A 25,251-nucleotide genomic window follows, 5' to 3' on the forward strand; every position below is an offset into this window, starting at 1 on the left:
TACAAGCTGTCTAAAGTTTAATTGACAGGGAGATGAGCCTTTTGGGTAGTGGCTCATATCGAAGACTGTGTTACAGTTAACATCTGAGACCATTTTGCTTTTGTTTTAGACAATTAGACAAGTTAAATGTTACAGAATCCTTAAAAGATAATTTAATTTGTGTCAGTTTTATGATCATGGCTCTTTCATTCATGAAATGATCTTGACCCTGCTTTTTGAAACATTGACCTAAGTTGTACTGTTTCATTTCAGGGTTTATTTAGAATAGCAGGTGCTGCAATTAAACTTAAAAAATTAAAGGTGAGTACAACAATCTGTTGTTTGTAGTTTCAAATTGTAGTTCTGTCCATTTTTGTTGAACCGTTGGTTTTGATCTCTAGGCATGAAATAGGTAGACAGTTACTAACTGCTGTGTAAAATACCCAAAATAAAATTGAACAATAAATCACAGCTTTTGTCATTTTATAAAATGTATATAGATTTATGAACATAGATATGACAATTGCATGCTGTAGAATAATCGCAACTACATGTATGGTGTAAGAAAAGCTCATCAACATGCATGCACCATGAAACTGTCTCCTGTGCAATGCATGCACTGACTGTACTGATTGTTGTTGCAGGCTGTGTTTGATGCACATCTCATTGACATGGAGGAATTTGTTACAGAACCACACGTCATAGCAGGTAAATACATTTACTGGTTTCAGTGTCCAACGTTCCAACATCATTCATGTATTTAAATTCAGGATACTGTTGCTAAGAAACATATTAAGATGATTTAAACATTGTGTTTATACACATGAACCTTCAGTTGAAAATAAGCTTTTAGTCCACAACAATAATGGCTGCCAAATATAGATATATGATGTTGGATGGTTATCTGTGTGTAGTTGGAATTCCAGTCAAAAGAATTCTCCAACAGTTAAGTCAGGATTCGGGCGGGTAGGGTAGCCTAGTGGTGAAAGTGTCCACCTGTCACTCTTAAGGCTCTGGTTTGATTCCCGAAGTGGGCACAATTTGTGAAGCACATTCCTGGTGTCTGCTGCTGTGATATTGCTGAAATATTGCTGACAAAAAATGCATAGAACGCAGCCCACATACTCACTCTGCCAGTCAGGATCAGATGGACACAGTGTGTGTATCTTTGCAATCCAGTTGATGGATCATTGCTTGTATGATCAACCGCTGGCCTGCCTGGAATGAAAGGCTTGGTGCTAAAGGTGGAATATTGATGAAAACATCCACTCAATCACTGTAGGAGTTGAGACATTTCATGTGAGATATGACAGTCTTTGGTGTATTTGTTATATTTGTTATATTCCATGTGTTACACAGGAGCATTGAAGCAGTACATGAGAGAACTTCCAGAACCACTTCTCACCTACTCTCTGTATCAAGACTTCATGCAGGCAGCAACATTGTGAGTTATCTCCCTTCTGTTACAGAGATCATGTGCATGATGTCATTTGTAAATGTTCAGGAGTCACTGTACATTATTGTTCCATATCTGTGTGTACATGTTGCCCAATCATAACAAGACTGAGTAAAGCAATTTCTGTGTTTCCAGGCCACATGAACAAAGATTACAAGCTCTCTGGACTGTGGTGTCAAAACTGCCAAAACCAAATTATGACAACTTCAGGTAAGTTAGTATGATTTGTTTGTTGTTGAACATCGCACACAGCAATACTGTCAGTATTGGTGGTCTGTAAGTAATGACATGCATTAACCAAGTAAGTGATTCTGGCCACCTGGCTAGCTATTCTTGAAACGTTCGTAGCCCTACGAACTTCTTAAGCCCATTCTTAACACATTGGCTAAGATCAAAGTTACGAATTCTTAGGGCTACGAACTTTTCGAGAATAAGGGCCCTGATCTGTTTGTTGTCCATTATGACAAGCATGAGAGGCTTCAGGCCAGTTTTATAGTGGACCTTTGTAATGTATGATGAAGCAGAGTGATGTACACAGGAATAATATACAAAATACTGTAAAGAATAGAAACGATGCACCTTAGCTTTATGGATGCCCAGTAAACAGTAATGGATTAGGAAGTCTCATGCTTTAGACAGACCTGTATCAATGTATGTTGCCTACAGTAAACACTGTCAAGGATTTGTACAGGTTTATGTCTGTTATCTCTGATCCAGTGTTGTTGTCCTGCAGGTATTTGGTGAAATTTCTGGCCAAGTTGGCAGAGAGGAGTGACGTGAACAAGATGACTCCAAGTAACATTGCAATTGTGATAGGCCCCAACCTTTTGTGGTCGCAAGGGGAGAGTGCGTAAGTACTTACTACAAGCTATCATATATCTTTGCTGAATATGGGTCTGACAAATGTCTTTATTACTGCTCAGACATGCATCCCTTTTCTTCTCTGAAATCACATGATTTGGTTTAGTTGTCCCCCGCCGCAACGCGGAACGGGGGACTATGTTTTCAGAGGCGTCCGTACGTATGTACGTCCCGATTCTTGTTAACACGATATCTCATGAAATGTTGTACCCAATGTCTTCAAATTTGGTGACAGCCTACATTGGGTGATTACGCAGACACCAGTCGAATTGGGTGACCTTGACCATATTTTCAAGGTCACCACGACACTGACCACTTTTCAAACTCTTGTTAACGTGATATCTCATGCACTGTTGTACCCAATGTCTTCAAATTTGGTGACAGCCTACATTGGGGGATTACGCAGACACCAGTTGATTTTGGTGACCTTGACCTTATCAGAGCTCCAGATAAGATTTAGCTCATGTGGGTACTGTACCCACGGTATTGTTTTGGAGTGGGTATTATGAATGTTGAGTGGGTATTTCATTTTCTGTTACCCACTGCTTTCAAACGTGCGTATTTCAGTCATTTTACTCACCTAAGTATTATGTGACTGAGTAAGTTTACTAAGCAGGTATGTTCTGCCTTATGACTATGTCATACCTAATCAAAACCAGCTTAAATGTAATGGAAATGAGTTCATAAAAATTCCCTCATCCTAAATGGACAGTACAGCACTTGTCCTATACTAACAGTACAACTTGATAGCAATCGATGTCTTTTTCATTACGCAAGCAATTTTTATAAATATATTCCGTACGCATTTGTTTTAAACTTTTTTCGTATCGAACATTTTAAATGCGTAAATGGTACGCAACAATTATTTTTCAATGCGTAATTGAAAATTGTCTATGCGTATTTTACCCGGATACGCAGCTTATCTGGGCCTCTGCTTATCTTCCGAGGTCACCACGACACTTTGCACGCTTTTAACTCTTTGTTAACGCGATATTTCATGGACTGTTGTACCCAATGTCTTCAAATTTGGTGACAGCCTACATTGGGGGATTACGCAGACACCAGTTGATTTTGGGTGACCTTGCCCTTATCTTCAAGGTCACCACGACACTTTTCACACTTTTAACTCTTGTTAACGCGATATCTCATGCACTGTTGTACCCAATGTCTTCAAATTTGGTGACAGTTTACATTGGGGTATTACACAGACACCAGTTTATTTGGGTGACCTTGACCTTATCTTCAAGGTCACCACGATACAATGACCGCTTTTTAAAGGCGAGATCTCATAAAACATTGCACCCAATGTTTTCAAGTATGTTGACAGCCTACATTGGGTGATTATGCAGACACCAGTCATTTCAGGCATCTTGTATGTGACCCAAAAATAAAAAGTAGTAAATATAGATATTCCATTCTTTAGCGGCGGGGGACATTGCCATATCAGTGGCAAACACTTGTTTTGTATTAAAGGCATGAGCTGTCTTAGTTACTTCAATACACTGAGCAGAGCTGTACCCCTTATTACCATTAGGCTATATCTCGAGATTCACACTAATTATTTCAATTCCCTTCCTCACTGGAGGGGCGGTGGGGTAGCCTAATGGTTAAAGCGTTGGCTTGTCATGCCGAAGACCCGGGTTCGAATCCCCACATGGGCACAATGTGTGAAGCCCATTTCTGGTGTCCCCAGCCGTGATTTTGCTGGAATACTGCTAAAAAGCGGCGTAAAACCAAACTCAGTCAGTCAGTCCTCACTGGATAGCCATGGCCACTTGGAAATTATCAACCAGACAGACAAATATAATAGAAACCAATCCTAACCATATTAGATTTTGAAATGTTTTTGTATGCTGTGACTTTCAGCCCCAACATGCTGACAACAGGGACGCTGAGTTCTATAATAGAGGCGTTTGTGATGCATTCAGACTACTTCTTCCCTGGAGGTATGATATATGGTGAACTTCTCAGTGTTTTATAGTATTTACATTATGAGTCGTATGTCTTTGTTTGATCTGCCATCATTATAGCTGATAGATGTATAGAGAGGTGCGTATTGTCTCTTTATAATCTTCTCTCTGTTTCTCCAGTCTGCGCAGATTTCTTCAGCACTATATTGTCCGTGGTGTTGTCTTTGGTGGAAATATTAGTTAACTAGCAATTGAAGATGCAAGTCTGTCTTTATCCCTGATATAGTATATTCAGGTCTCTGCTGTATACCTAACATCTGAAATGGTGAGATTAGGAAACTTGTATGATATTAATTATTCTGTATATAATTGTCTTTAACCCTTTCTAATGTACAGCAAGATTTGATTGGTGTATATTCTTTTAAATGCACATTTATTCTAGTTTTAAAAAGCAGTGAAAATGAGCTGAGGAAAGTTTTTAATTTCCTTCTTGCTGTGGCACAGATCTTGACTTTCATTTGACCAGTCGCGGGAGCCAGCCATCACATATGAAACTGCAAAGTGGAATTGACGTAGGTGCTTACCCAAAACTGAACGTTGTAGCACCAGCTAGTGTTTCTCAGAGTGAGGCCATGACCTCCACCGCTGTGGCCAACCATTCGGAAGGCAAGACACTTCTCCAGCTGACTGAAACATGTGCCACAATGTCACAGGACAAGTCAGAGAGTGCCCATCATAGTGTGGAGGGTGATGGCGCCAATGTGGCTGCCAGGCTTAGCCAAGGTGACAGGACTCTTGCATCTAAAGGTCGCATTAACAGCTCGTCTACACTCACCACTACTAACCCCCTTCTAGACTCTAACCAGTCTGATGTACTGTACAACGCACGTTCGAGCTCTGTTCCACCTACGCCTGTGACTAAGAGCTTTCATTCAGATGTATACAGCACCGTGTTTGCACTCCAGTCTCTTGGCGACGGAGCATGGAATGATTATCTTACTAAAGTGCGTGCAATGTGGGATGGGCAGTATACACAGCATCCAGCAGCCCCTCGACCGACTGACCTTGCAGGAGCCAGCAGTGGGGTCGCAGGAGGTCAACCAAGCCACAGAGGTCAAGGTCAGAACATATTAGACATAAGTATGTCTTTAGGACACCTTTCAGAACCAGAGAGCAGTTAGCAGTTGCACTAACTCAGCCTACTGGTCTTCCACCACCATGATGACACTCCAACTAACCAATGAGATTTCTCGTAGGAAGTCACATGTACCCTCTGATCACTGTCGTAGCTACTGATTGGTGTAAGACTCTGCCTGCTTCCCCTCTGTTTGCTTCACACATGGTCGCTCGGTTCTCTCTGCTTTGGGGCAACGTTTCCAGCTTTCCATCTCTCCGTAACTGGCAACTGCATGTGCCAACTGACTGCTGTGACTGCCCATCTGCCCTCACAAGTCTGGACCAATCAAATCGCATGTCAGCTTCCCTGGTTGAGGGCGCCACTTTGACACTAGAAGCATGGGAGTTGGGACTTCATGCATGGAGAGATCGTCTCTGTACTTGCAGAAATAAAGTCTTCAGTTTCTTTAGTTATGTTTTTTATTACATAATAATCATTTTACTTTCTTTTTTATTCATATTGGACATTCTTTAGGTTAGAGGATTGATGTGATTTTGGATGCATCTTGGAGACTAATAAATCGGTATCTACAGAAGTATGGAAGTAGTATTTTTATTTGAAATGTAACATTCTTTCCCTCAGTTCATATTTTATTTGACATTTCTAATTTGATGGTTGGGGAACAAATCGTGCATTATATTTTTCTATTGTCATTAATGAATCATAAATTTAAAACTTTAACAATGTTTGACTGTAGCATTTAGGTTTGAATGATACGTCAGCATTGACTCACAGAAGTCTTGGTACTTTGAAAACATTAAGTATAGAAGCACTCAAGCTGAGCTTCAGCTGAGACATGTATTCATATCACTATTATTACTTTGATAGGTTTGAATGACAGGCCACCTCCACCACAGAGTTTCATACAAGGTTACAAATAACATTATATTTGTTTATTTCAATTTAGACCATTTTAAAGATTTTTTTCTTTCTCTTTTATTTTATATCTTAGAAATTTTATAATGGTATTTTACACCATAGATTGCAATTGCCAGTACTTCACTAATTCCTTTTTCACTAATCCAGACTTACAAAGTGGATGAGCATAACACAGATCTATTTCTGGTGATGGATGTGGTGTTTCATGAGTTATCCCCCCTGAATTAGCCCAGGAACTCTTTGCCTCCCTTCCTGACAATATAACTATTGTTGAAGATGGTCCACTGTGATTGGCTGAACCAAGTTCAGAAAATCATTGGTCATAGTCCCCAGCCTTTCTACTGAGTTGGTGAAAATATAATGGTTTGTCATACCAGTACATCGGTTTTGACATGTCAAGAGACACAGCCATGTTAAATCCTGGCTCTCCTGTATTCCTTCCGACTGTTGCCTTCACTGCACATCTCCTATGACAATGATACTGTGTATACACATACACATTTCTGCTTTCCTTATGCTGTTAATTGATAGATGTCTGAGTCATCTATGTATTAAGCTCTTGTTCTAGACAGAGTTGCCTTACATAGCTATTGACCTATACATGTAATATTCACAAGTGATGTGTGTACTCACTTGCTATCAGTTACTTAACATAATGTCGTGCTTCTACTCCAGCCTGTTCTGTGATTGTTACCAACCTGCTTTTCCTCAATTCCAGCTTTTTATCAGTTATACAAACTCATCTGCTTGCAAATCTTTTTAGATTTTTTATCTCATATGTAGTTAGTCATGGACATGTTACTTACCCTTGGACAAACACTGGCTCTACACATAACACTTGCCTGATTTAGGTTGTGTTTTACACTTTATTTCCTTTTTCAGTATGGTGGATTGTGTCGGATTTCAGTTGCTTCTGCTTGTCATTCATTTCTAATCTACTAGAAGACAGGGATCCACTCAATGCCAGTGGAGAGTGTGATGGCTGTAATTGTGTAGGATGTCATCACAAGGTTGAATTCAGAGATTGCCGAGGATGATCTTGTAATAATTTTGCCTTCAGTTGCAACTGTCATTTATTAAAACTGGATCCCCCGTATGAATAAATTCTGATCTTTTATCCAGAACTGACACCTCTAGAAGACCATAGGCCAGTGGGTAACCTTGTGGTTAAAGCAATCAAGTCATTCCTAATGACCATGTTTGATTCCCCAGCACATACATTTATGGTGTCTGCTGCCTTGATAGTGCTGGAAAATCGTTTAAGAGTCGTAAAAGCATACTCTCTCACTTCAGAGATGGTCACAAAGTATATAGTCAGTCAGTCGGTCAGTGTGGACATTTTTTAATACTCAGTAGTCTAGTAAGCATTGTCTGACATTAATGCCTTTGAGCTGTGGTTTCATTGGTCCTACACCAAGCTTTTGTTAAGCTGCCCATAGAGATCTGAGTTTCGGAATATGTTCAGTATCAATTGTTTGAATCCTGAAAGATGTGGCACATTGCGATCAAACAATTAAAAGCATAAATACTTTTGGTTTCACTTTGTAATAAATTGCTGTTGACAACTATATCCTATTCCTGGTATTGTCTTGTATACAGCCTCATTCAAAACTGATAGAATATGCTACCAATATGCAGGGCTCCAGATAATTTTTCAACATCAGGACTACGTACTCCTTATTTTTTCAATATAGGAGTACTGGAAAACCTTAGAGTACAGAATGGAATTTAATGGAGTATCAATATTCTTGTGTTTCATTTCATATATGTACCACAACATTTACGTTAATAAACAGTAAAACAATACTTTTTCGGATAAATACGTCTGTAAATGATTCTAAGACCGTACACCATTGCTGTGGTGGATCTGCTACATTTTCTAAATTATTTCCTACCGTATCGTGCATATTTTTTATCCGTATATAAGCCGTTATCTGGAGCCCTGAATATGTCAGTATGTATTGTAAAGGTGCTCTTGCAGTCCTTCATTCTAAAGAGAAGGGCATCAAACTTGAATCTTTCCACCTTTCCACTGGCATTGTGGTTCACCTAGTTTTAGTGTTGAGTCTCACACAATCAGTTTCCTTGACAACAGTATTCATCACCATGTAATGGTATCTATGTCATGTCAAAACTTCAGTGTTTTTTAAGATAAAACAATTCATTCTGAGATTTAGTTACAACAAAATGTATTCGATAGACAGTGATTTTCATCAATCACTTATTTACAATGTGATCGAAATCATATATATCCATGAAAATTTGAATATCTGATGATCATCATTTCTTTTTAGTGCTAAATTGGACACAAACAATTTTCTCAGTCAATGGTCCTGATCCACCAACATTGTTACCCCTAGAGCTACCTTAACTTTGTAGTTTAATTAGGACTTACAACTGCTGTTACACTTTCAATGTTTTGTGGATCGAGCCATGTGGCATATTTTCCTGAGTGTGTTCATCAACTGTATTTCATCATGTTTTTGCATTGTGCTTTTACAGTAGTATGTTGAATGTGTTTTTTATTAAGGCTTTATTTTCAGATGTTTTGATTTTGATGTTTTTGCTTGTCATATGTATAGTGGTCTTTAATCCACATAATGCTATCACAAAATCTTAGAAAATTATGATGAGTAAAATCCCAGTTGAAATTTTTTTTTTTTTCGGTGATTCGGTTTTGCGTTATATGGAAGACCAGGTTTATTAGTGCTGCCGTAAAACAGACTGTTGTCATCAATGCATGATTATTGTGTCATGCCATTGACAAGCATTACACCTTGGCACAAACACTGTGTGATAATTAGTGATATACACCCTCAGCACATCTTGATATTGGCATTATGATGTGATATAGACCTGTATCACGTTTGATGTAGTGGCTCAAATCATTATTATTATGGGATAATGTGCCGATGCTGACATTGGATCACACATGTTCAAGTATTAGCTGTGAATGCAAGACCTTCCACTCTTGTAGTCTGTTGTAGGATAATGGTGGTATCAACATTGTCATGTGATAGTGCCTGACACCCATAAAGCCATACAGTTTTTTAGACAGTATACATATTGTTGGTGAATTATCCTGGGTTTTTGGTGGTGGGTGAAGGAGAAAGAGATAAAAACAAGTCACTTCTGGTTTCTGTTGTTATCTGGAGTGGTGGGATAGCCTAATGGTTGAAGCGTCTGCTCATCACCCTGGAGACCTGTGTTCGAATCCCCACATGGGTACATTGTGTGAAGCCCATTTCTGGTGTCCCCTGCTGTGATATTGCTGGAATATTGCTAATGGCAGCTTAAAACAAAACTCACTCACTCGCTGTTAATGTTATCTGAATATTGAAGCCTTGTGAGTGGTGTTATTTGAGTTTGTCTGGGCTTGCAGTTTGTACACACAATATCCTGTTTCACTTGCATAATGTTGATACCAGCATTGCTGTGTAGGATTGTGTCGGCACAAGGCTGTACACAGTAGTAGTCTGTAGTGTGATCAATGTCAGTGTCATATGATGTGGACTCTTGTTACACTTGTACATAGCAGTGTATGCCTCCATCACACAACCTTGTGTGTATATGTTGTACTGTCAGCTATGTCCTAGTTTGTTTAGTGTACACTTTTGCATCTTGACAGTTGGACCCCTTTTCTTTCCTGATTTTACTTTTACCCTCATCCATGCTGTGATCCCCATCGCCATTTTTCTGGATCCATATATGAGTTCAAATCCATCATAATCAGATCTTTCTTTTATGTTAGAGACCTTATCCCTGAACTAAATGTCTTCAATTCAAGATATTTCTGGACAAGACTTTCTCCTAATATTCTGAAGATTGATCTCTAATGTATATGTGAATATTTCTAACAAAGCATCATCTTTCCTGATTTGTATTACTGTATGACTAAAGTAAGCCAGCCATGATGTGACCCATGCTTCCTGTATGTGTTTGAGAAGTAATAGACCCTGTTGACTGTTCAAGATGCATGGGTGGTGAGTGTGAGTACCTGCCTCAGCCTCCCACCACCCTTAACCTCCAATGCTTGTGTGTTGCTTTTCCAGAACTAGACTTTACCAATACGGGAGGTCTTCCTCTACAAGCGACAAGCCCCCAGCAACGATTTGGCAATGCAGTAGCTCCCTCTGCTGGTCCTCCTTCCCCAGGTTGTCAAGGGGAGACAACCCAGCTACTCCCATCACCTACTACAGTTCCTCAGGGGCCATCTCTGTTAGGGGGAAGTTCCCCCCCAGGCGGGGCTAACGGAAGCAACACGAGTTCTACCAGTAGTCTGACTGCCACCTCTGCAGAGAGGTACTACAACGTGTAGTGTTAGATACATACTGTCAAAACAAACTTCAATTTTAGAAACATTTGCAAACTGCCCCCAAAGTTTTGATTTCATAATGATTTGAAAGAAAAAGGAGCAAATTGGGAGAGATTCTATATTTCAGTTTTATTGATTACTAATTGGTGTGAATTTCTTTTGGTATAATAATGTATTTAACAACACTACCTCTTTCATGAGTTGTATCAGCATGCGGTACTTGCGTTTGTTCTGCCACCGAGGTGGCTATTGCCTGTTGTCTGCTCTACTTGTTTGACTTGAACCATGTTTGATCCCACCCTCCAAACACATGCTTGCTAGCTTTGCTATATTTCTCTTACTTTCACAAAGCTTGACACAGCAGGACACTGTTTCTCAAGTTATGTATGAAATAATACAGATGATGTGTGGCAACCAAAGTGTTACAAGGGTGTACAGGGCAGTGAATCACTGACAGCCCACACACTGCTCCTGCAGAAACACTACACACAATAAAGCCTATGTAACCCACACACTACACCTGTGATAACCCAAACACTACACCTGTGATAACTCACACACCACACCTGGGATAACCCACACACTACACAGTGTAATGCCTGTGATAACCCACATACCACACCAGGGATAACCCACACACCACACCAGGGATAACCCACACACACCAGGGATAACCCACACACCACACCAGGGATAACACCACACCCACACCAGGGATAACACACACTACACTGGGTTAACACAGAACACCTGGGATAACCCACACACCACACCAGGGATACCACACAATAACACTACACGGGAATGCCCACACACCACACCTGGAATAACCACACACCACACCTGTGATAACCCACACACTACACTAGGGGGAAACCCACACACCACACCTGGAATAACCATCACGCCACACAAGGGATAACCCACACACCACACCTGGGATAACCCAGACACTACACCTGGGATAACCCACACACCACACTTGGGATAACCCAGACACTACACTAAGGGGAAACCCACACACTACACCCGGGGAAGCACACACACTACACATGGGATAACCTACACACCACATTTGGGATAACCCACACACTACAGCTGGGATAACACATGCACTGGTTAAACCTGCTCACTACAGAAACCTGCTCACTACACCTGGGATAACCCACACACCACACCTGGGATAACCCACACACTACACCTGGGATAACCCACATGCTACACCTGGGATAACACATGCACTACAGGTGGGATAACACATGCACTACACTTGGTTAAACCTGCTCACTACACCTGGGATAACCCACACACCACACCTGGGATAACCCACACACTACACCTGGGATAACACATGCACTACACCTGGCGAAACCTGCACACTACACCTGAGATAACCCACACTACACCAAGGAAATCCATCCAGTTCATCAGGGGTAACCCACTCACTATACTAGGGGTAACTCTTCCAATTCACCATTGTTAAACCATGTACTACACCAAGGATAATTCATCCAATTCACCAGGGATAACCCACAAATTGCTCCAGGAATAATCCACACACTACACCAGCGGTGCCTCATCTTGGATTTATATGGACCAGAATTTAATGGATGCAGGTGTTATGCTTGTCAAAAGCTTTTGGAAAAAGGAAAAGGATTGTAACAAGTAGCATTTGTTGACTTTTTCGCAAGTCATGAATGAACACTCAATAACTAGTATGCATAATATAATAGTTATGAAAATTGTTATCCACTGTTATGACTATGAAATCTAGGCACACTTTCTGATTGGATGCTGGTATTTGCCTTCACTGTTCACTATGCATGTGTATCACACGGTTTCATTTGCAGCCCGGAACTCGGAACCAGCCCCAAGGTTCAACGTCGAGTCAGCCGGAAGCCAGCCCCGCCCCCTCCATATGCCGTGGCCGTGACCGCCACATACAACAATCGCAACAGTCAGTCACAGACACAGTCACAAACATGGCCTAGAAATGCCCCCTTGGCTTCACCCGAGTCACCCTCAGAGTCAGACAAAGAAGACAATGAAAGAGTCCGACCCTGTCCCCCAGAGAAACCCCCACCCCTCATCAGCTCCACCCCCACCCTGAACGTCCAACTGGACCACCCCCAGACCGGCCAGCAGGACCCCCTCCAGAGAGACCCAAAGCTCCACCTCCAGTTGTCCCCCCTGGCCATCAGAGGTCAGCATCGACTGGCGCCATGTTTACAGTAGTTGGTATGCCAGGCGCAGCCAATGGACAAGGGACAGGTACATTGTTTTCATCTCAGGAAAGCCTAGAGAAGGATTCAGGGTCGACACTAACTGAGCAGGGCACCACCCCGCTTCTTTCACCTTCGTCTGATAAGCATGTTACTTCCAACAGCCATATCAAGTCGGGCTCCTCGCAAAATATGCGAGTGACACGCCCCACTCCTCCTCCTCCTCCCCCGCCAATCAACAAGGTTACCGAGGAAACGCATCTGTGATTGGCCAGTGACTAACTATTTGCTATTTTAATTCAGTTATTTGCATGCTGTTTGGGTAAACGTCTATCTGCTACGGCGGGCTATTTGTGATCAGAACAACTTACACCATCCCTCATCTCTCTCTCCATCTCTCTCTCTGCTACAAGGTATCATTTCACTTCTACTAGACATTTCAGAGTATGCGTGAATGATGTCACGATGATGAATCACTAGTGCTAGCTAAAACTACGCAGTTCGTCACTTTCTTGATGCCCCAGATGTTATCTCCCCATAATGCAGCTTGGCAGCTTTATGTCAGTGTATGGCTTCTTTGGTTAGATTGGGAATTTATATGGAGATAAGATCCTTGTCGAAATGTTTAATGTGACATCTCTTACACAAACTACTGAAAGGTTTCTAGCTTTGCTCAAGCAGCTTTTCCAAAAGCAGACTTTACAGGTGTCAAATACTAGTTAACATACCTCACAGCCAAACATCACAATTACAACTATCATCACATCAATAGAGACCAACGTATAAACTGTGGACATTTTCATTTGTCTTTCTCATTGCTCATGACTGATACTGGATGTTACAAATTGTTATCTCTGTGTTGTAAGTGTAGTTCGTAATTGTACGATATCCCTGGGACTTTGCTATTTATGGTGTGCAATTTTAAATGAACAATCTTTTCGTGATATTTATATGTATGATTTGTATATTTTTGAGTAAGATTAGTTTGTCAGTATTACATCATAAGAAGTTTCTGTTATCAAGACACCTTGCTGAGTACACGTCCTGGAACCTAAACACGACATAATTCAGGTTCAGAGTTACTATTACGAGTTATTGGTGCTTTATTAAAGGCTTCAGCTGTCATTCCTGCCTGGTAAATTATGAAGTAAAAATACCTGTATAAAATGCATTTCATGGTGCTATTGTGCAAGCAAGGGTATTCATTATATTAACACAGTTTCATGCTGCACGTAAATGGTACATGTGTGTGAAACATGGATTTCATGGAAGGTTTTGTTTTCTGTTGTCTAGAAGAAACACCCCAGGACCAGTGTTGACTGGTAGGCATGCAAGGTTGTGTCAGTATACAGATCTATAATCACATCTATGTATACATATGTATCATACACTAGCATTGTAAATAGCTTGTGTATACTGCTAAGCAGGGCTTACTGTACACTTTTAGAACTGATATTGTAAATATTTCTGCACTAGCAATGTACAGATGGCTTTTTACATCATAGCTTTACATACAACAGCACATCTACAGCTAACATCACAACGTAGTGTATTATGTATATATTATAGTATATATTGTATTCTGCATCTGTACCTCTTTCTGTAATGTAACAGTCTCCCGGACATTTACACACATGCACATATACCTTTACTAAGCAGGGCCCAGTTTCACAAATGATCTTAGCACTATGTCTGAGCTCCTATACTTTACATAGACTTACAACAGTTAACAGTGCTAAGATCATTTAATGAAACAGAGCCAAGTATGATTCCCTAAAGACAGATGCCATGTTTAGGTCAAGAAATGGTAAAATGTTGTTTACAAGCTAATGGAGCAACAGTGTTGTTATTACATTCTGCTGTTAGCCTTGTGATGTTGATCTGGTGAATAATGGCTCTTTGTCCATATGTTCTGGTGGTCATAGGACCAGTTAACTAAGGGAATATTCTTCACTGCGACACTATATAACTATGTTAGTCGCACCATTTGTGCAGGCGTCCTTCCAGCTTTGTACCATGTAGATGTTACATATATTATATAGTTGCAATATCTAGTCTGTGCATCAATTCAGCAATTCACAAGCTCAAAGGTTGACCAAAGTTACGAAAACCTACGCAATGGTAAAATACACATGCAGCTCATGTATGGTTGCTGATCCAACCATTTCACAATTAGCTTTCATGGATGACTTGAAACGGAAAATAAAACTGGTATGTGGGATGTGCTGTATTGGTCATGAATGGAAGTAATCAGTTTAAACATCTGTGGTATATATAAGTGATGAAGAACTGTAGTGTACTGTTTTGTTTTTTAACCTCGAAAAGTATGTTTAGGAACAATATGAGCACTTGGTATAGGTATCAGTCTTTGACTGCAGAACACTTCATTTAAAATGGCATATACATGATTTTAATGATTAATATAGTATATATTATGATGAATATTGTCAAAAGAAACCCACCAATTTCAGTGGAAGCAAATAGATAATTAATCAGTGGTTACTCTCTCCTAAAATGACAAATATTGGTGTACATGTATCTAAACACTAAAATGGTTAAGGTTCTGAAGTAATATAAGATTTTATGCTTCCACTAACTCAAAATGAGGTTGTCTCTCCCTTGAAATTACTTGTGTAGTAACAGACAGAAGTTGATAAAATGGGGGGACACAATCCCTGTAACGTTCATTAGCAAAATATCCCAAAAGGATTTCCATTCTTAAAGTGGAAATTTAGTTTATGGACTGGTATTAGAAAATAATGTTCAACTCATGTTTTCGCAAGAAGGGCAGGTGATGGAGGAGACAGATTTTTAAGAACAGGATCTGTTTCAAATAAGTATGTTATTTCAGTTGACATAAGAAAGATTCCATGACAAGACAAGAACAAGTAAATTCAAGGGAGACAATCTTGTTACTTCTGGGACTATTTTTGTATGAGAACATTATGTGACTAAGAACACTGGATGTGTAACGGCTTATATATCACTTACCTCAATGTGTGAAACTTTTGATTCCAAATACAGAACACATTGACTTATTGTCAGTAGTTTCCAATATCTTAAAGTTATTTATGAGCTGCTGTTTGCTCACTGAATTTCAGTTCCTGCTTGTGTGTATGAGTGAGTTACTGTCACACAATGTTCTCAATATATGCATGGCAGCATGAGATGGACTTTCTCAGATATCTCCTTCATAATTTATCTCACTGAACTTGGTTTTATTTGCCTTATTCTGTGTTACTCTTGTTTCCGAGAGCGATGTTGTGTGAGGCCTGTGTGTTAACAAGCTTCTGTCACTGTGTAATACGTACCATGTAATAATGTGTTTTATGTTCTCTTGTACATTTGTCTGTTGTGGTCTGTCTGGTTGTGACTTGTCTAGTGCATCTATTTTGATACTAATGAAAAAGATTGTTCATTGATTTTTTACCTAGAAAAACATTGCAATGGTACATTTTCTGATTCAAGAGTCCATTCATGTATTTTTAAAACTTGAAGTATTTTCTGGACAAATAAGTGTACACTTATTGAAAATGACAACAACATATCAATAGTATTTTGCACCAGTTTATTTTGCATATGTAGGATTTGTTGCATGTATATTAGTGGGAGTAGACTTCTGCATGACAGCAGCTGGTGCAAGGTATACGCTACTATAAGCAGCCCGTAAACAGCAGGGCCATTGTCATGTCAATGCATGTCGACTTAAGCCATCTAGTCATGACAATAGACAGAGCAAACATGCCACAGAATGACAGACTTATTTGGAGACAATGTGGTGAAGAAAACAAATTGAAATTTGAAGACTTTTGAAAATGTTTGCTCTTCTGTTAGTAGTTCATCACAGACATTAGATCCTGCCTGACAGGCCTCAATTTTCAAAAAGTGAATTTTATTATATTTCTCAATGCAAAGAGTTATTACATAGCAAGAAAATTATAAATTGCAAGAATATATTTTTGGTCAGCAGAGAGACATGTGGGTGTCCAGGGTCTAATTCCTCATGAGAGACCACTGTGACTTCTGATTTTGTACCTTCATCCCAGGGTGAAGCTTAGAATGCATACGCTTGAGAAAAAAACCCACATGGGATCAGAATTAAGCTTTCCTGTTTAATCACATTAATAGTAAGCCTTTTTGATCGGCAGGTAAATTTGATCCAAAATACTCATTTTAGTCAGAAAAAAAAATCAAAGTAAAAGGAAGCCATTTTCATGAACAGATGATCAGATATTGTTCATTGATGTTCTCTAACACTGCAGAAGGTAGCCCGTTATGACTTATTTGTCAGCAAGTTAATATTTGTAAAAGGCTAGTGTCTGTGATGATACAATCACTCACATACTCATGTTGTTACCATTCCATCAAGAGCATCTCAAGTCAACATGTTGACCAGTGCATATTTTATCATCATTTCAAATCATTTAGATGGATGGGGGTTCATTGTTTAGTCCTTCTGTCATTTTATTATAAACGGATTTGGTTTTATGATAAACATCACCACTCATCAGTATGACTTGAGAGACTCCAGCCTTCTAGTACTGTCCCCCATAACCGATGGTAATCCTGCTCGTTATGTTGTCATTTCAGGCAAGAGAAATCATGACCGAGGCACTTTAGTGTAACAGTCCCTAGGGTTTGTATCTCAACTGACAGGGGGAAACAGTGGGCATAGGACAATGTGCTCTTTGTTTACCTCTTCAAACACAAAGAATTCAATCTTTTCTTGACACTATGCCATGTTTTAACTATGTCTGTGACTGTAGTTTGTGAATTTTGAAACAAATTTGGAACAACCTGTAGGGAGGATATCCAAATAATTTTTGTTCTCAGTGCTAAAGTAACATATGACGAGGATGTGTGCCAAAATATCTCTTCATATACCATATTTACTGAAGTTTGTCATTACACAATTGATTTTAACTATGAAAAGTTCACATGCCAGTAGATTCATAACATTTTTTTATGTTCTATTTTCCTGTGTTTTTATGATTTCAACATTCATCACATGACACCGCTTGTTTTACCACCATTCATTACCATTTCTGTGTCATAATCTTAGTCCGAAGTAAACTAAAGGACATACAAAGTGTGATAACGGCCAATCTTAGCAAACAAGAATTGTTGAACAACTTCCCCAAAATGTGACAAGTTACATATTTGATGCTGATTTTATTAATTTAGAACAAGGATCATATCTGTGGTAAGCTTTATCAAAGAAGAAACTGTGATGTCAACTTATTTTGTTTGTTTAGAAAAGAAAGTCAGCCTCAGATGCATCAGTGGTTAGGTTCGCATCATTAACATCTTGATTTACACCTACAACCAAAATATGAAATAAAGTGGGTGTCATTTGTTCAGATAAGAAGATTCAAGTTTAGTGTGGTCCACAGACAAACGGTGTTACACTTTCTCCCAATTTTGTACAAACTAGTCAATCTGTCGCATGTGAATAGCCATGTGTATATTTCCCATATCACCATACTACGAAACTACATTGTGCAATTGTATGTGAAGCTATTGGCTCAAGTTATTGAAGACCAGCTGGGTTGTTGTAGTGACCTGGTTCCCTCCTTCAGGAGTTCAAGTTTTTACATCCCCCAACTAAAACCACTGAACCAACAAACTTAAACTTTGCATGGATGTTCTTACTAATTGTGTCTAAAGATTGCTCAATTACTCTGTATTTCATTATTGCTTACACACTTGTAACACACAGCATACAGAAGCTGCATTTTGGACCATTACTCTGCCGTGATTGCATGGATTATCCTACCAATTATCTCACTAAGAATTTATTCAGTTATCTGCTTGAAAATATTGGTTATCGTTATTCAACATTTCAAAATATTATTTCATAGGTAAAAGGGTTTTCTTCAATTTGGACATGCATCATCATGATTCCCAGATCTTCTAAAACAAAAGTTTGGCTTTTGTTAGAGTGTAAAGAACTCTCTTTGACTTTGACTACATTTGCCACACGCATTTGATAAACGTAGTAAATCTCCTGTGGCATAAAGTAGTCTCCAAAACTGATGAGACTCGATTTCATCAAGACTCGTGAAACACTTTTATCTCAATATGAAAGAAATAGATGCATTTAATTTATATATGTTTGTAAGTTGCACTGAAAATTACAGTTTCTGAAAATTGGATAAGCCGAGTATAAGATGTTGAAAATGGAATATTTGGGAAGAAATGCATGTTTGAATGTGGAAACAAGGTCTATTAACTGATATTTTGTGGTCAAGGAAACCAGGGGGATACACTAAGTATAGGAGGATTGTTATGTGGCCATTATGTTGAATACTTTGATAGCTTTGAACATTTTCTAGATGTATTTAATGCGTGACATAACAATAGTTCTCTGTGTGTGAAAATATATTTGACAGAAGATGGAGGGGCGTGAAACATATCACCTTGTCTCAGTCCAGTCCTATTAACCCTGTCATTGCAGAAATGGAATGCATACATATTGATCCATGAAACTGTATAAAACAATAACATTTTTCAGCTATTTTAACTCAGCGCAAAATTTCACCTTCTTGTTACATTTTGCTAGATGTGTTGAGATGTTGCTGTAGAGATCTCAGAGCACTGCATTCGAGTGTTGTTGATGTTCTTGCTGCGAGACTGTGAGAGCTGTTGCTTGTACACATTTTGTATGTATATATGAATGTATGTGATGAGACTGGTCACTTTCATCTGGACCTTTTACCCAAGATTTTACCCAAGTTCATGCTCGAGTAGGGAATTGCAACTGTACAGGTTAACACACAATAGTGGTCTTGACGAAACATTCACAGGATTGTAATTAGCCATCTCCTTCATGTGTGCAGTATCACTGATCACATAACATCTCATACTTTGTGAGGGGCCACCCAAGGTCCAGATGAAATGTTGGTCCACTGTTGGTCCATGACCACCTGCTATCTAGCCTGAGCTGGCATCTCAACACTGTACGGTGTCAATAAAGTCTTCACAGTATCTGTAAAAGATGCATTGAACATAAAAACACTCTGTTTATGTCATGTGAGAGATGTATCCCAACTTAATGACAGTGTAAGAGTGATTCAGGTTAAGACCGGGTTATAAGTCCTCAAAGCGTTCACAGCATTGCGATATTCCCAAGCGTATGATACATTTACAATAGCTTGTAATGCTATGAATGCTTTATGGATCAAGACCCTGGAGTGGAAGTGCGGATATTTGACTGTTGAGATGCCAACAGGAACTCTACTGTGTAATAGCCCCTGCATATTATCAGTGATCATAATGTGTGATGTGTACGGATGTACCATATAGTACCTCCCCTCCAGCTGAGAACAGCTTGTGTACTTATTCTATGTGACACAGTGTCTGATGTATAATTCATTCATCATAGGACAGCTTGTACAGATCTTTGCTTAATATAAAAAATACATTTATTAAAATCATCATGCTCTCATAAAGTGTTACTTTGTTTTCTGTGAAATCATCTGGCAGTATTAGAAGTTTGCTGAAGGAATGTCTATTCCTTCTCAACATGTCTGTAACCACCCACTCATCCGGGTCATCTTCAAAATGCTGAAGATCGGAATTTCAGGAGCAAGTAAAGATGACGTCCATAGCAGCTCAGGGACATGAGTGGCTGAGTCAACTTCGATTGTGACACAATCAGATATCACTTGAATGCTGTTATGCAGATTTTTATCCCTCTGTTGTACCAGGATCTGCACATATTTAGTTTGATGTCAGAATTTGGTAATTAAGCCCAGGCCTTACTAATGAAAAATGGCTTCTTTGGTAATCAAATTATGAAACCATAATTAAGCTGAGGTCCTAAGTTTGGGAATTGCACATAATGAATGGATCTACTTTTGTCTCGGCTTAATCAAAATTTATATGATCATAGATCAAGCTGACACAACAAATGTATTAATTTCATGGCCTCATTTTGGCTCCTAAGGAAGACAATAAATACAGGTATTTGATGTGAGCAATGTGGAGGAATACAGTAAACTTGAATAACACCCACTCTTTTCATGAAAAAAGAATTGATTCTACTCTGCTTTTGCTTAATATGCCCCAATACAAAATTTTCCAGCATGATAGAAACCGCATGTGAGTTGGAGTCGGATGCATTTGATATTTCTATTTCTGGGACAAGTATCTGAGCCATCTCTGCGGTGTCCAGTGGCCCTGAACACATGGAATCCCCTTGATTGCACCAGGGAGAATAGAAGACGACGTAGATTATCCCTGATTGCACTATGAACGTTTTTTAACACCAACGTTGGCCATGTCCTTTTACCAAGGCACATCTCTCCTAACAATAAAAGTAACGATTTTTATTCATGGGCTTAAAACGGGGAAATCCCAATTTTAGGTCCATGGACTTAAACAGGAAATCCATGTCTCCAGATTCAACCTAATAATGGTCCTTGGTTTGTAAAGACCATACCTCATTCCACAGGTCTCAACAAAGGGACAGAGTCTCTGTATCTCGCTCAGGTGAAATAACACTACGTGGGAACTACTTTCAGTATGCCGCAATAACAATTGTTTTCAGAGACGGGGATTTCGTGCAGATTGGTGAAATAATACATAATAGAATGTCTTCTTTTTTGGGGCCAAATAACACATTCATCTCTGATGACCTCTGTGAAGCAGATAAAATAAAACACTTTCTCCAGTAGTTGTTATGGGTAGTTCTAACTCCTACTTCAAGCTAACTATAATCATTGGTATGCTCCAGGAAGTTCCAGGACCGCTCAACCTGGTGTTTCTTTCAACATCATGCTGACATCCTGGAATATTACCTGAGCAATTAATGGTCAAAATAGCCTAAAGTATTCTTTGGCATTATACTACTCAATCTACTGAAAAGCAAAATCGATGGCAGTTTGATTATTGAATAGAATATTACAAATATATACAAATATCTCTAGTAGGATCTGTTTTAAATGACATAAGTTGGATGGACTGTAAAGTGTAATTACAATGCAAGTTTTCATTGTTTTCGTCATCACATTTGTTTGGACATTTTTTTTATTGTTATTAAAGGTCATTTTAGAAAAAACATAAAATATATATATCACATAAAAATTGCTGTAAAGTAGGTACATGCACCATGTAGTTTCTGATACTTTGTTCATTAACCATGTCAGTATGAGATCGTTCGGAGTTTCATCGTCGTGTTCAAATCATCATCAGGTGATTCAGTTCAGCCCACTGACTTCCATTCTTTTTTTTTCGGTGGGTTAAAGAATCGGCTTAATCGACAGAAGAACTTCCTGATCTTTGAGTGTCGGGACACCTGCGACGTGGGGCGTGTCTCAAACTGATTAAGAACATCAATCTCTACAAGAATCCTGGAAAGGTGTTCCTGGGATGAGGCGGTGAATATCGGGGTTGCCACCCACTCTTTACAGGCTGAAACATTTGAAATGGTAAATGTGGGTTATGATTATTCGGTAGCATTTGTCCATTTAGTGTAATGAAAAGTTTTTCATAGAAATGGATGACATGCGTATTTCACCAACTGAAACGAATGCTTGTCACGAGATCAAATATAAATGAACCCCGAGAGAAGTTCTTGGTCACAACTGGTCTTCGTATCCCAACGTAGAGCGATGCTCATTATGTCAATCACTGGAATGTCTAGACCAAACTGGACATCTATTATTTATCATATTGCTGAACTGTTGCTAGAGTGCGGCAGGAAACAAAACATACAAATGAAAGTGATCATGTAATCAGGATCGGTGTCCTGATTTAGGATATGACGTTTGCTGCTCATGTTTTCGGTCAACGACTGACCTGATCAGGCTCGAATATTTACTAACTAAAGTATTTTACGAATAGTGTTGGCTGCAGCGTTATTCACAACTCGGGAAATAATATTATCATTACTATGACATGAAGCTACATGTACTTACAATCTTGAGACAGTTGCTGAGACATGGGACTCTACGCAATCTGACGAAGAGTTTCAACAACGTACACATGCGTGATTTTATATTGCTTCTAGCAGGATCAGTGGTTCCCGCAGTTCATCTTATGAGAGTAAGAGGTAGTTAGTTGATCCGTTGTCATGGAACGCTTATTCTTGATGTATTTTCTACGAGATGCATTCACTCTCAGTTGCGAGAATGAGTGATACTGCGTGAGCATTGTCAAAACATGACGTCACTGACGCGCAACGGAAAGAAGATTGACGTCAGATTTTGTTTCGCGCAATCAGTTTTACCACTCGCAGAGAAAAAGAGATAAGATAAGATAATTTCTTTATTATCCCCAAGGGAAATTTGTTTTGCATCATATGCAGTTCTCCAGTTTTTCTTTCATAAAGCAGCCACATATAACATTGCAAGTGATAATCATGAAACTATTGTTTAAAATAATCAGGATATAAATACATCAAGTTAGTACACAATAATAGGGAATAGAGAAGGAAATAATTGTGAAAGGCAAATCTTGAAATCTGCTCTGACTTTTTGAATACCTGCCTGTGTAGGCCTTGAAGTGTGCAACCCTAATGAAGTGAGTGAGTGAGTTTAGTTTTACGCCGCACACAGCAATATTCCAGCTATATGGCGGCGGTGCCTGAGCTTGGAGCTTGAGGCGGTTTATTGAAGTGGGGGATGGGTGACTTCAAAAGTACACACCCGCGAAGATTCAGGTTAGAACTGATTTTCAGTAACCCAGGCTTGTAAGAGACGACTAACGGGAACGGAGGGTCAGGCTCTCTGACTTGGTTGACACATCTCATTGTATCCCAATTGCGCAGATCGATGCTCATGCTGTTGATCACTGTATTGTCTGGTCCAGACTCGATCATTTACAGACCGCAGCTGGAATACTGCTGATTGCTGCGTAAAACTAAACTCACTTACTCACTGTACCGGCTGTGACACTATCTGGGGATTCCAGGTTTGAATACATCGCAAGCATCTATTCTGGTTGTAAGATGATATGATGGTCAAGCCAGGTGATATGTTGAAAAATATCACGCACTCACTCACTCACAATAATACGCATTTAGTGTGCTAAAATAAATTATCCAACAAATAGTTCGAAACATCCCGGTACACAATGATTGGTTGTCCCCTATAGCACAGTTTCATCTGATGAACGGACAGAGGCATACATTGCAATGTGCATGAGGTGCCTGATAATCTGTGTTTGGATGTATCGTGTTGGAATGTCCTTGGTGTCAGGCAGTGTGTGATCAGTAGGGCATAGACTGGACAGGAGGCCTTGTTTCATCCTAATGCCAACATCCAAAAAATACGTTTCTATACTGAGCGCGTAGTCATCTTCGTCAGGCTTCGACAGTGGAGCCGCCTAGTTGCTAAATCGTTCGCTCGTCCGAAGACCCGAGTTCGATTCCACACTATAATGTGTGAAGCCCGTATCTGGTGTCCCCCTGCGGTGATATTCCTGAAAATACTACTAAAAGCGGCGTAAAACATACACCAGATTAAACGAGAGCATCTACGTACATCATGCAGCAGCATTCCTGCGGAACAAGTATACTAACGGGAAAAAGTAACTGTGCATGACATAAAATTGCATAAAACACAAGTTCTTTGAACAGTTAGAAAACTTACCATAAATATACGTGTAGCAAAGAACTTTACATGCGCAAGGCACGTAAACTTTGTGCACAATTAGCTTATGATGCTTGTTGACACCTGAAGTTCACACGCCTGATATTGAAATTTAAAGAATGGTTGATTATTCTCTTGCCTCTGAATATTGTGGAAAACACGTTAATTTCAACATAAACTATGTGTACGTCATGTCACGGCTCACAGAAAACCATGCAGCGTCTCCGCGCCGTGGGTATGCTGGAGACTGGTCTGGCCCAATATGAGGTGGACAGACATTTTCGTGTCCATCAAACACGATCTCATCTCCATGGAAACGTTTTCAAATAATAGAAACACGAGAGATTTGCCTCGACCGGCCGTCCACGCGTGATGTCACGTCAGCAAGACAACCACATTCGGCTGACACATCTAAGGAATCGATTCCAAACTACCAGTTTGACTGCTCGGACCATTCCTGGCTCACGGCCAATCAGTTCCAGGACTGTACGGAACCGAGTGATGGAGCACAACATCTGGCCCTGACGCCCTGCAATATACGTCCAGTTTTGCTCCAACGTCCACGACTGGCACGCCTTGCCAGGTGCTGACAGCATCCACGGTACAGGAGACAAGATTGGGATGGTGTTCTGTTCACTGACGAGTCGAGATGTCATCTGGACAGCTCAGATGGTACGGTAGGGGTGTACAGACGGCGAGGTGAACTTTATGCTGACGTGTGCGTTGTTCAACGTCGACAGTTTGGTGGTGAAAGCGTTATGGTATGGGGAATCATCACATCTCATGGTCGGACACAACCTGTCATTGTCAATGACAATCTGCGATACAGGGATGAGATCATTGGGACTCATATGCAGC

General features: G+C 39.8%; 1 protein-coding gene across 11 annotated transcripts in view; it reads left to right on the plus strand.

Moving 5' to 3' along the window:
- LOC124290502 (rho GTPase-activating protein 44-like) overlaps positions 1 to 20,246 on the plus strand; it is a 66,878-nt gene extending 46,632 nt beyond the window's left edge. For 2 of the 11 annotated variants that reach the window (XM_046727212.1, XM_046727214.1), the window contains 10 exons: positions 253 to 300; positions 624 to 687; positions 1,339 to 1,423; positions 1,571 to 1,645; positions 2,169 to 2,285; positions 4,163 to 4,242; positions 4,711 to 5,325; positions 10,315 to 10,564; positions 12,428 to 12,848; positions 14,093 to 20,246. In XM_046727212.1, the coding sequence (XP_046583168.1) occupies positions 253 to 300; positions 624 to 687; positions 1,339 to 1,423; positions 1,571 to 1,645; positions 2,169 to 2,285; positions 4,163 to 4,242; positions 4,711 to 5,325; positions 10,315 to 10,564; positions 12,428 to 12,812 (1,719 nt within the window). In that variant the 3' untranslated portion in view covers positions 12,813 to 12,848; positions 14,093 to 20,246. Of the gene's footprint in view, positions 1 to 252; positions 301 to 623; positions 688 to 1,338; positions 1,424 to 1,570; positions 1,646 to 2,168; positions 2,286 to 4,162; positions 4,243 to 4,710; positions 5,326 to 10,314; positions 10,565 to 12,427; positions 12,849 to 14,092 lie in introns of those variants that run through there. The other 9 variants (XR_006901955.1, XR_006901954.1, XR_006901953.1 and 6 more) reach the window with 9 other exon arrangements.
- The last annotated feature ends 5,005 nt before the right edge of the window (positions 20,247 to 25,251 follow it).

Source organism: Haliotis rubra, unplaced genomic scaffold (assembly GCF_003918875.1).
Source record: "Haliotis rubra isolate DU_JTF1 unplaced genomic scaffold, ASM391887v1 Scf468, whole genome shotgun sequence".
In the NCBI taxonomy this organism is placed as follows: Eukaryota; Metazoa; Mollusca; class Gastropoda; order Lepetellida; family Haliotidae; genus Haliotis; species Haliotis rubra.